Source organism: Meles meles, chromosome 8, assembly GCF_922984935.1.
Source record: "Meles meles chromosome 8, mMelMel3.1 paternal haplotype, whole genome shotgun sequence".
Lineage (NCBI taxonomy): Eukaryota > Metazoa > Chordata > Mammalia > Carnivora > Mustelidae > Meles > Meles meles.
In genome coordinates, this window is record NC_060073.1 from 20308253 (window position 1) to 20319274 (window position 11022).

The 11022-nt window shown below is 62.1% G+C and overlaps 2 protein-coding genes across 4 annotated transcripts; both read left to right on the plus strand.

Annotated features, from left to right (window-relative positions):
• Nucleotides 1-614: 614 nt before the first annotated feature.
• On the plus strand, nucleotides 615-8921 carry PEX16 (peroxisomal biogenesis factor 16). Of its 3 annotated transcripts, none has more exons than XM_046017399.1 (11): nucleotides 615-1588; nucleotides 1865-1900; nucleotides 2651-2727; nucleotides 3052-3185; nucleotides 3320-3420; nucleotides 4143-4223; nucleotides 4309-4464; nucleotides 4565-4641; nucleotides 4772-4891; nucleotides 6589-6653; nucleotides 7252-8921. In XM_046017399.1, the coding sequence occupies exons 4-11, from the start codon at nucleotides 3112-3114 to the stop codon at nucleotides 7640-7642; spliced, it is 1065 nt and encodes a 354-aa protein (XP_045873355.1). In that variant the 5' UTR covers nucleotides 615-1588; nucleotides 1865-1900; nucleotides 2651-2727; nucleotides 3052-3111; the 3' UTR covers nucleotides 7643-8921. The 3 variants fall into 3 exon arrangements, with proteins under 3 accessions (XP_045873355.1, XP_045873354.1, XP_045873356.1); XM_046017398.1 differs by having other exon boundaries at nucleotides 617-1662; XM_046017400.1 differs by having other exon boundaries at nucleotides 625-1662; nucleotides 4569-4641; nucleotides 7252-7441.
• Nucleotides 8922-9379: 458 nt separating this feature from the next.
• C8H11orf94 (chromosome 8 C11orf94 homolog) lies at nucleotides 9380-11018 on the plus strand. The gene is made up of 3 exons (XM_046017401.1): nucleotides 9380-10404; nucleotides 10606-10679; nucleotides 10862-11018. Exons 1-3 carry the CDS (start codon nucleotides 10301-10303, stop codon nucleotides 10981-10983), a joined length of 300 nt encoding a protein of 99 aa, XP_045873357.1. The 5' UTR covers nucleotides 9380-10300; the 3' UTR covers nucleotides 10984-11018.
• The last annotated feature ends 4 nt before the right edge of the window (nucleotides 11019-11022 follow it).

Genomic DNA, 11022 nt, shown 5'->3' on the forward strand with positions numbered 1-11022 from the left:
TGGAACAAGTCCTTTCGCCTACTGGGGCCTCTTACTCCCCATCTGTGAAAAGGAGTTCACACCTAGCTGGCAAGGCTGCCAGAAAGAGTGGTCTAGGAGTAAGCCTGGCATCCAGGAGGGGGTGAGAAACCGTGTTGATGATGCCCACAACTGCCCCTTCTGTTCTCCAAGAACTTTAGCCTCTCCTGAGGCCCCTGGACACATCTCCCTGGGTCATCATTGCCTGGCATGAGTAGGGAGGGCAGCTGTGTTTTCCCACCTGATATAGAAGAAAACGAAGCTGGAGAGGAGGGTGAGGGAGTGGGGAGGTCTAGAAGGGGCTGTGGCTTCCTAGTGAGGCGTGTTGTTGAAGCCGTCTAGGCTCTGTGGTCAGACTACAGCAAGATTCGAATGTGGCTGGGCGTTCTTAAGCAGATCCTTTCCACACCTGCTGATAATATTCCGTAGAGGGAATCGGGTAAAACAACGTGTTACTACTTTCAGAGTTCCCTGAACCAGCTAGGCCTGTCCCTAAAGGCTCAGACCCTTGACCCCGTCCAGGCACCGCCCCTTTCCCCACAGCCAATCAGTGGCGCCCTCCCCGGAGCGTCAGATGCCCCGCCTCTGGCGGCTCCCGTCCCGCCACAGCCTCTTTCAGGGAGGCCGCCGGGTTTGGGAAGATTCGCGGTATTCTCGCCCGTCCCTTGGGGAGCAGCTGAGGACCGGGAGGTGCATCCGAGGGCCGAAAAGCGCTCTGAGATTGAGCCCGTGTTCAAGGACCAAGGCTCCCCTCAAACCATTTTACAGATGGGAAAACTCGAGGCCCAGAGAAGGGAAGCACTCGACCAAGTCACCCCAAGCCAAGAACCGAAGGCGGAAACAGTTTTCTCCGCGAGGATGGGACTGCACGCCCGCACAGTGCATGCGGGAACTGTAGCCGAAGCCCAGCACTAACAGTGGCTGACCAGGGATCGAGACTGCGTGGAGGGCTGGATTCTTCCTTGCCTCGGTTTCTCCCGCATTGCCTCTGGTGGGGGTCGGGAGACGAGGCAAGTGGCCAAAAGGGCGCCTGCCAGGACTCTCCCCGCGCCTCCTCAAGTCTGATCGAAATTCCTTTAGCAAGCTACCTCCCCGCCCCTTAAAATACGGCCCTCCCGTTCGAGCCTCTCGGCGTTCTATTGGAAAGACTCCAGGGTCCTAGTCCATTCTCTAGAACGAACTGCTCAGACTACCGCGGGAGCTTTCCTGACTGCTAACTGCGCAGGCGCAAGGGCCGCCCACCCGGAAGGCGGAAGAACCGGGTCCCGACGCCGCTGGGAGGGTCGGGGGCGGAGAGTGTATTAACCAATGACCTGAAGGAGCAGGGAGGGCGGGATCAGGCCCGCAGTTGCTAAGCGCTACCCTGGAGGGAGGTGATTTAGGCAATGGGGTGAAGGGTGGTTCACCCGCCCTCGGAAGTTAAGCAACGAAGAGGCGGGCTTAGGACCGGAAGCAGGAAGGAGGGCGCAGGAAGCAGGGTGTTGCAGCTGGTCGTGCCGTCGGTCGGTGAGTCTATCCGTCTCGAAGGCAGGATGGAGAAACTGCGGCTTCTGAGCCTCCGCTACCAGGAGTACGTGACTCGTCATCCGGCCGCCACGGCCCAGCTGGAGACTGCAGTGCGGGGCCTCAGTTACCTGCTGGCAGGTGCTACCCTGACCTTTGCCCCAGCCCTTAGGGGCTCTGACCCCTGACCCCCACTGGCCCCTTCCCTTCGGAGTCAGGGTAGTGATCGCTGTGCTTGAGAAGTTCCGTCCAGGTTCCCGTCGGGCATAGGGAGGGGACGTCTGCGCCCGAAGCCGCAGGCTGAGGCGAATGCTCACCGTCGCCTCCTGTGCCTTCTCCCCAGGTCGCTTCTCCGATTCGCACGAGCTGTCAGAGCTGGGTGAGCGGGGCTCTGGGGTGGGTGGGGGGCGGCGAGGCTTCCCAGAGCGGGGACCACCCCGGTCCGCAGTCCTAGGTTTTCCGTTACATGGTCCTGTGCTGAATCGGACACAGTTCCAGAGTCCACTGTCTTGACGCCCACCCCCCCCCCCCCCCCGCCCTCGCAATAGACCAGAGACAAATCTGGGGACCTTGACTGGTCGGGCTTCTGACCCAAGTACCTTGCCTGCCTTTGCCCAGTTAATCCTCCCTGTAGTCATAGGAGGTGGGTAGTGTAACTGTCCTCAGTGTCCAGTTAAAGGAACAGCTCAGTGAGGTTAGGGGACAGCTACTGATGATCCCAGAGGCAGGATTCAAGCCCAGATTTCTCACATTTGAGGAGCCTCAGACTGGAGCTGCCTCTGGGCAGGTGTAGGCTGCAGAGAGACGAGGCCAGGAGGCGAGACCACCCATCCATGGCTGTGAGAGCGAGGGGCTGTTCTGGGCAGCCGGCCAAACAGGGCTCTGGGGCAGGGCAGTCACTGCTTTGTCACAGAGATCAAACCATCCCTTCGTGTTCCAGCGACCCACACGAGATCTTACCGGGGAGCGTGGAGCTCTGAGGAAGTGGGTGGGGAGGCGGGTTGGTTTCCACACAGTCTGGGGCAGGAGGAGTAGAGCAGGTAGCAGGTGATCCCTGCAGCTCTGGGGAAAGGGGGAGGGTGGCGAGGCTGCAGGACCAGCCCCTGAAGGCCACACCTCTCCCTCTCAGTGTACTCTGCCTCTAACCTGCTCGTGCTGCTTAATGATGGGATCCTGCGGAGAGAGCTCCGGAAAAAGTTGCCTGTGGTGAGAATTCTGGCAGGAGCTGAGGACGGGAAGCTTTGGGACTCGGGAGTGAAGCAGTAACCTGCGTGTGTAGCATGTGTTACCGTCTCAGTGTGAGACGTGCCCACGTCTGCTGAGGTTCAGGCCATCTCATCAGGGGAAGGGTCGAGTTGTTGGTGCCCCATCTCAGATGAGGAGACTGAGTTTCAGAGGCGTAGGGTAGCCTCTGCCCCTTGGAGAACTCAGGCCTACACGGGTAGTCTTAGGGGAAAATCCACCTCCCCTAGGGGGAAGGCCTGGGACTGGTCCCCCCAGCCCTGACCTCTTGGCCCGGGGTCCTTGCAGTCGCTGTCCCAGCAGAAGCTGCTGACATGGCTGAGCGTGCTGGAGTGCGTGGAGGTGTTCATGGAGATGGGGGCCGCCAAGGTGTGGGGTGAAGTGGGCCGTTGGCTTGTCATCGCCCTCATCCAGCTGGCCAAGTACGTCGGGACTGAGGAGGGCAGGTCCTGGGTGGAGGTGACTCGGGCCAGCAGTTCGGATGGGGTTCACCAGAGCCCCTGACCCCCTGCTGGCTAGCCATCGCCCCCGCAGCCCTGTCATACTCCCAACCCAGGGCTGTCCTGCGGATGTTCCTGCTGATCTGGTTCAAGGCTGGCCTCCAGACCTCACCCCCCATTGTTCCGCTGGACAGGGAGACCCAGGCACGGCCCCCTGGTAAGCTGTCACCACTCTCTGGAGCGGCCTGGCACATGGAACTGATTCGTGGGTTTCGAGCAGGCCGGCGGGAGTGGCGTATTGTGTGTTCAGGGAGCACATCTGTCCCCACCAGTTCAGTTTGCTCTCATTCCCCTGTATTGTACAGAGGAAAAAAAGAAGGATGAGGCTAGGGGCAAAATCAGAACTTGAACTCAGGACTCCTGGCGCCAGAGTCTTCATTCTTTTTTGTGGGTGGCAGGAACGAGGGACAGCATGAGTGGGAGACAGAGGTCCTGCCAACCATGGGCCTTGTTCTGTATCTCAAGTGCCACAGTTGGGTACCCGGCAGATCTGTCCCTTCGGGGCTTCGGACTCCTTACCGGTTAGCCTGATGCTTCTGGCCCTCCATGGGGATCATTCTTTGCTTCTCCTCCTGGTCATATTGAATGCAAAGGCCTGAGAAGGCCTGGGCCCTCCCTCCCTCCAGTCCCCGGGAGGTCTGGCTTCTTGGCTGGCTCCCCTGCCACTGGTGATGCCGTGCTGTCCCCACGCGGGAAGGGTGCTGACCCCACAGCGCTGGCCACTTTGTCCTGCCTCAGCCGCTGCCTCGGTCTGGGCTTGTCCACACTCACCTGTTCTCCCCTCAGCCCCCCAGGAGCGTTCACGGCACACGTGTTCTCCACAGGCTCTGCTGGAAACGTAGTCTTCTGACAGCATGGCCTTCTGTCTGTCCCTGCTAGATGGTGACCAGAGCGCTGGCAGCCAGGAGCAGTCGTACGTGGGGAAACGGTCAAACAGAGTGGTACGAACCCTCCAGAACAGTAAGTGTAGGATGTTGTGGCCTGAGCGCCTCAGGGCTGAGGTCAGCCCGGGCCTGAATGCTCAGCCGCAGCCCTTGTATTCTAGCCCCATCCCTGCACTCCAGGCACTGGGGAGCCCCCCAGCAGCGGGACGGACGGCAGCAGCAGCAGCAGTGCGAGGAGCTGAGTGTCGCCCCCACCCCTCTGGGCCTGCAGGAGACCATCGCAGAGTCCTTGTACATCGCCCGGCCGCTGCTGCACCGTATCCTCAGCCCACGGCCAGCCAGCCCTGCAGGGCGGGCTGATGGGGAGCGGGGGGCGGGGTGGGCCATGTGCCGGAGACGACCTTGACACCATGGCCGTCAGTGCTCAGCCTGGGCCTGTGGGGTCAGCGGTCGTGGACACCCTGGCTCCTCTCTGGGGTCGTGGATGTGACCAGGTGAGCCCGGGCCTGCCTGGGGAGACCACTCCCTCTGCTGGGTTTCGTGCTGCAGACCTGTCTCCACCGGAGCAGATGGGAGGGCCCCTCCCCCATGGCTGGCCTTGACCGCGTTCCCTCCTGCCCCCAGCCTGAGCCTCCTGAGCGACAGGAAGGGCCTGAGCCGGAGGGAGCGGCTGGAGCTGCGGCGACGGACCATCTTGCTGCTCTACTACCTGCTGCGCTCCCCGTTCTACGACCGCTTCTCCGAGTGAGGACGGGCCCCAGGAGGGGCGAGGCCCACCCTGGGCCTGGCCCGGCTGCACCCACTGCCTTGGGGTGTTCAGGCCCCTTGCCCAGCCCTGGGCGTGCAGGACTCGGGCAGGGACAGTGTGCCGAGGGTGGGGCCATGGGGATGGTGGTGGGGGGGGGCCTTTGTTCCTGCTGAGTGGTTCAGAGCCCCACATTGCAGAGAGGCCTTTGAGGTTCACAGAAACTGGGCGCCTTAAACCGAGCTGCCCAGCTGCCCTTTGGCAGAGCCAGGGGCCACCGCCATGCTCTCTCTTAGCCTGTCCCTACCTTGCCCGGCCCCTGCTCTTGTCTCCTTTGAGAGCCCAGAGCTTCCGGCCTTAGCCGCATTCAGCAGGCCCACTGGCGGCAAGTGGGGGGTGGCTTGGGACCAAGTGCCCCAAGGTCTGCCGGGTGGGTGTGACTGTGATCTGGGGTGGGGGTGGGGGGGCTGTACGGCGACAGGGGCCAGGAGACAGACCGGAGGCTCCCATCTAGTCCTCTGCTGGAAGACTACCGTCATACCGGAATCACATTTCCTACTACGACGGCACAGCCTCTGTTTGGGTTTGGTTTGCTTTGTTTCTGAGGCAGTAGGAAGTGAGTTTGGGCCGCACTTAATGCCACCTCAGTGAGAACAGCCGGGCCTGGCAGTCCCTGTTTCCAGCTAAGTTTGCAAGCTCACAAGCTAGTAAAGCCAAATCCCATTCCCTGCTCTGAAGGAATATTCCAGAGACTTACGTGGACCATATGAGCTCCCCTCACAGACGGTCTGCCCTTTACAGAGGAAGCGTAGCCCCAGGATATCAGAACTGAGGCATTTTGAGGCAACCATACAGGCAGAGGTGGCCCCATAGGCGGCGAGCCTCTAGTGTGGCTCCTGCTGAGCAGACCAGCCTAGTACCCTTACAGCAGTGGCTCAGACTGAGAAAGGTCTAGAAACCTGCCAGAGAAATTCCTGTTGCCACAGAGGACAGGGAGGGGGCTGCTGAGCAGCTCTGGGGCACAGGCTCTGCGGGGAGCCCGCTGTCCTTCCTGTCAGAGACCGAGTGTCATCTCTGGGGCCGGGCTGCCTTCCAGTTGTGTGACCTTGGGCAAGTTACTGAACCTCTCTGTGCCTCATCTGAACAACGGGGACATGATCGTGCCCGCCTCAAAGGGGTTGTGGGAGGCCTTCTGTGACCTCAGACGTACGGGAGTGCTTGGAACAGAATCACTCAACAGATGCTGAGTCTTGTCATCATTTGTCTTGTTACCATCCCTGGCACTGTTGTGTCACCCCAGGTCCTCCCATGGGAAAGTGCCATCTCTTAAAAAAAAAAAAAATAAGGCCTTGGCCCTGGCCCCTTCCTCTGCGTGTGCCCCCCTCAGGGGGCCTGGTCACTCCATTGGCTCATGAGGTTTCAGTGTGGCTCAGCTCTTCTGGTTCACGGGGCTTCTCAAAGGTGGGGCTGTCCTTCCTTCTGGGCCCTCACCATCCCTGTGCTGGGACTGGCCCATGTGTGGTGCCCCAGGAGTGCGTTGGCTCAGGTGAAGGAAGGGCAGGACCAGGGAGGAGTGTGTGTGGTGCCGCGAGTAAGGCCCAGTCCGGAGCTGAGCTGTGGGCGGTCCAGGCCTGTGGCCGGGGTCATAGGCACCCAGACCCCCTACTCAGCCTGCTTCCTGCTCGTCTCTCTGCAGGGCGAGGATCCTCTTCCTGCTCCAGCTGCTGGCAGACCATGTTCCGGGCGTTGGCCTGGTGGCAAGTAAGTGCGGGATGGGGGTGTGATGATTATGGAGTGTCACGGGTCTGTCCAGTGGCCCGTGTCCTTGACTGTTGTCTCTTTATCTCCTTGTCATTTGATTCTTGACACAGGAGAGGGAGCCCAGAGGTCAGGTTGGGTGGGTGACAGCTCCTGGGCAGGGCCAGGCTGGCCCGTAGAGCCTCAGGGATGGCTGGAAGGGGGTGTCCTATCCTGGGAGAAGTGTAGGGCCACCCTGGGCTGTCAGTCTTAGCTGCCCCGGGGCCCCGGAGCCGTATACCGCTGGCTTCTCTGGGGCTTTCTGGTGCCCACCAGGCTGTTTGGAGCTCTCCCTGCAGTAGAGAGGCCATCGGTGTCCACAGTGGGACCAGCCCCGTGGCTTCTTGAAGCCGGAGGGTCTTTTTGCAAAGGGGACAAAGGTCGCTGTTGCTGTTGCTTTCCTAGGGGCGGGCAGGTGGGAGAGTCTGTGGGGCGGGTGGCCCAGCAGATGTGAGCAGCCGGGTTAGGGCCGCTGCGGCCGAGAAGGGCCTCAGGTAGAGTGGAGTCAGGTTGGGGCCAGGTTAGACTCTGGCCCTCAGCCCCGAACTCCCTCTCGTTGCAGGGCCGCTCATGGATTACCTGCCGGCCTGGCAGAAAATTTATTTCTACAGTTGGGGCTGACCCATCCCAGGAGTGGGTGCAGGGAGGGGCAGGGGTGTCCCAGCTGCTCGGTCCCCCGGGGCCCCTTCACCCTAATAAACCGACTCTGGCAGCGAGCCCGCCTGTGGCGTCTCCATCCCGCTGCCCAGCGCTCCTGGCACCCCCACCAGCAGCTGGGCCACCCGAGCACCTCCCGAACATCTCTGGCCACGGAGCCACTGCCTCCTGCCCCTCATCCCTGGGCTGAGAAGCCTCCGTTGGGACGGGGGCCTGGGCTTCTCCAGCCACAGAGAGCTGGGATCTGGTCTCTGCGAGCGTGGGAAGCTGCTGGCCATGGCAGCTGCGGAGGTTAATCCCACACCTCTGTCCCCGGTCCCTGGTGACAACAGACAGGGCCCAGCTGGGCAGGCAGTGACAGCTGCCCGTGTGGCCTCTGGCCAGAGCCTCTGTCTGCCCCCTCCCTGCAGGGCCCTGTCGCTCCAGCCTGCCAGGCTCTCTGTGCCGGAGCCTAGTGAATGGTGGGCCCAGCTTGGTTCGGTGACCCCTAGAGCCCCCAGCCCCCATTTGATGGTGGGAGGTTTTTTCCCATAGGCACCAGCCAGCCATGGGGCCAGCGCTGGGGCACGTGTCAGAGGGGCTCAGAATCTGAGCAGGTGCAGGTTCGGGAGTGTGAGCTGGGGTCTCCATGCACGCTCCCTGCCAGCTCCCTGGAGGCCACGTCTCCCAGAGCTGCACACACACACACACACACACACACACACACACACGCACGCGCATGCTGCTGGGGAAGGTGCAAGTGCCCAGACCGAGCGACTGCAGCCTGGCCGATCTGCCTGGGCCATCCCCTTCCTAGCCGCCACCCCTGTCCGCTGTGAACAGACTGTCCTCTCCTGCTGCAGTGTCTAGCCCAATGAGCTGCCCTCTGAGTTCCAAGGGCTCCATCCGCACCAGCCTCTACCTTGCCTCACTTCCTCTGTTGCTCTGGGGGGAACCGTGGGGGGGGCAGCCTTCCTCCGCTCCCCCCCCCCCCCCCCGTGCCTTTGGGAAGGCACATCCAGGTCCAGGACTGGAGAGTGAAGGGACAAGCCCTTCAGGGGGGGTCACAGCTTGGGGCCCTGACTGTTGCCGGGCATGTGCCCTGTAAGTGGGGTCTGGCCTGGGCTGTCGGTGCAGCTGGAGGAGAGCAGGCCTCCCCGCCCGGCACTCACCCACCAGCAGAGACACGGAAATGAGGCACGCGGGGTGTGAGAACAGGTAGGGGCGGGTCCTTGAGGAAGGCTGGGTCCGAGGCGGGGAGGACGCTTGTGGAGGGCACACCCGTCAGGGAAGCCTCTGTTCTAGCGGGGGTGACCCTGTGTCAGTGTCCTGCAGGCCTCGGCTGGGAGACGACATTGTGCACAGAGAGTCGCAAGAGACAGACCTGCCTCTGGAAGGCAGCGGGGAAGGGAGCATTTTCAACCTCATCCCCAGGACGCCTGGGTGGCTTAGTCGGTGAAGCATCTGCTTTAGGCTCAGGTCCTGATCCCGGAGTTCCAGAATCAAATCCCGCATGGGGATCAAGTTGGAGCCCTTCATCAGGCTCCCTGCTCAGCAGGGGTCTGCCTCTCCCTCTGCCCCTCGCTGTGCTTGTGCTCTCTCTCAAATAAAAACTTGCTAAAAAAAATACACCTCACCCCAGTGGCCTGGTGCACGGGCTCCCATCGGGCAGTGCTGGAGGCTGAGCACAGGGACACGGTGGCAGAATCCTCCAGCAGTGGATGGGCCCGGATTCAGTCAGGCTCGGGAGTGGGTGTGGCTAGAGAGGGAGCCGGTGGCATCTTAGAGGCAAGGAGGGTGAGGGACGAGGGACTGAGTTGGGCAGAGTGTCCAGAACTGTGGGTTCCCGGCCGCGGTGAGAACAGGACAGGGACCCGGGCTTGTTGAGGGACAGCTGTATCCAGGACACAGAAAGGGAGATGACCACTGAGTGGTTAGCGTGTGGGCTCAGAGCACACAGGCACAGTCTGAAGGAGATGCCAGCACGTGTCACCCTGGGGGTTACTGAGGACCAGGAGCCAGGGATGTCCCTCTTCCGGCCTTGGGCACGTGGGCAGTTATGGGTGCGGGGCTGGACCCCCAGAAGGTCTGCTAAGAAGCGCTGGGGTTCCCAAAGCGTAGAGCCCTGCTCAGCCCTCGGGTTCTGAGTGCACAGGTCTGGAGTGGGCTGGGGTTCAGTCGTGAGGTTGGGCTTCGCGCTCTGATGGGTTGGGCAGCCCCGCCCCAGCCGGGAGGAGCCCGGCTCCGTGCTAGCACGTTGCAATGATTCATTCAACAAATCTTTATTGAGCATCCACTGGCTGTGGCTGGGGATCCTGCCGCGAACAAAACTAGTCTCTACCCTGGGGAAGCTTCCACTCAAAATCCCTCTGTCCAGCCTCAGGGTTGGTGGCAGGGCTTGGGGAGCCCCCGGGCTGAGCTGTTGGGAGCTTCGGGGAACTGGGGGGGGGGTCTCTTAGAGCAGCCCGCCCCCCACCCCCCAGGGCCAGGGCTGAATGGCCTGCTTGGTGCTCTCTGGCTGGAGGACGGTCCTGGCGTCACTGAGGGGGGGACAGGGCGGTGACAGCTGGAGGCCGGGGCCGACGGAGTGGGAATGGCTGGGTCTCCGCGTGACCTCTCCTGCGCCCCACTCCTTGGGCACCTAGGTGTGCAGCTTACCTGAGAAACGAGAAGGCGGCCCGCGACTGTGACATGGCCCCCTCGCAGGAGGCAAGGTGGGGCTATGAGTGGAGGTCAGATGTCAAAAATCTATGCCTTTAACCCGTGGGCAGTGACACTAGAGACAGAAGCTGTTTGGCACCTGTTGGCTGACAGGGTCGACAACATGAAGATCAAAGCTCCGGTGGACGTTTCTGGCCTGGCCGAGCCCTGGAACCCCGCCCTTTGTGAGGCGGCCCGGGGAGTGGGCAGCAGTTCCGTCCTTCTGCCAGGGAAAGGGGCAGGCAGAAGCCAGGGGACAGGGACCTGAACAGGTGATGGTTCTCGCCATGCTGGGGGCTCTGCATCCCAGGGCTGGGCTGAGCCTCTTCCTCCTCTACCTCGTCCTGGCAGCTGCACTCCTCCGCCCCCAGCCACTGAGGTAACAACCGGGGGCACAGGCTCAGGGGCCCACAGAAGGTGGGGCTCTGTCGTGCTGCCTCCCGCTCCCCTTCCCGGAGGACTGGCTGGTGCCTTAGTCCTGGGGGTCGCGGCTCACGCAGTCCCCCACCCTGAGCCTGCACAGGGGGGGTGGTTAGTGGCCTGCAAGGGCCCAGGCTGAGCATCCCAACACCTCCCGCAGGCCTCAGCGATCTGTTCCTGAAGAATTTTCAGCCCCTCTGCAACTCTCGCAGCCACTTTCCGGCCTAGTGGATGGTAGTATCTCAGCCCTGCCCTGCCCGGCCGCTCCCCTCCCCACGCCCCGCGTGCCCCCCCGGGACACATGCCCTAGGGGAGGGCACCCACACCCAGCCTCGGGGGCTTTTCATCCAAACGGCACCATTCTGGGGTGATCTTGGTGGATTCCCCCTGCCACCCACACCCTCTTCTCTCCTCAGACTATGGGGTTCGACCCAAGCACCCCTGGCCACGAGGACCTCGACCCCTCCTCTCCCAGGCCCAGCAGCGCAAGCGAGATGGGCCAGACATGGCCGAGTATTACTACGACGCACACCTGTGACTGGCGCCCCTTATAAAGCTGTTCTGTGCAGCCAAGGCT

Coding starts and splice junctions, on each gene's coding strand:
- C8H11orf94 (XM_046017401.1), top strand. CDS start 10,301: ATGGTTCTCGCCATGCTGGGGGCTCTGCATCCCAGGGCTGGGCTGAGC. Junction 10,405..10,605: donor CTCCGCCCCCAGCCACTGAG/GTAACAACCGGG, acceptor CACCTCCCGCAG/GCCTCAGCGATCTGTTCCTG. Junction 10,680..10,861: donor ACTTTCCGGCCTAGTGGATG/GTAGTATCTCAG, acceptor TTCTCTCCTCAG/ACTATGGGGTTCGACCCAAG.
- PEX16 (XM_046017398.1), top strand. CDS start 1,551: ATGGAGAAACTGCGGCTTCTGAGCCTCCGCTACCAGGAGTACGTGACT. Junction 1,663..1,864: donor CCTCAGTTACCTGCTGGCAG/GTGCTACCCTGA, acceptor CCTTCTCCCCAG/GTCGCTTCTCCGATTCGCAC. Junction 3,421..4,142: donor GACCCAGGCACGGCCCCCTG/GTAAGCTGTCAC, acceptor TGTCCCTGCTAG/ATGGTGACCAGAGCGCTGGC.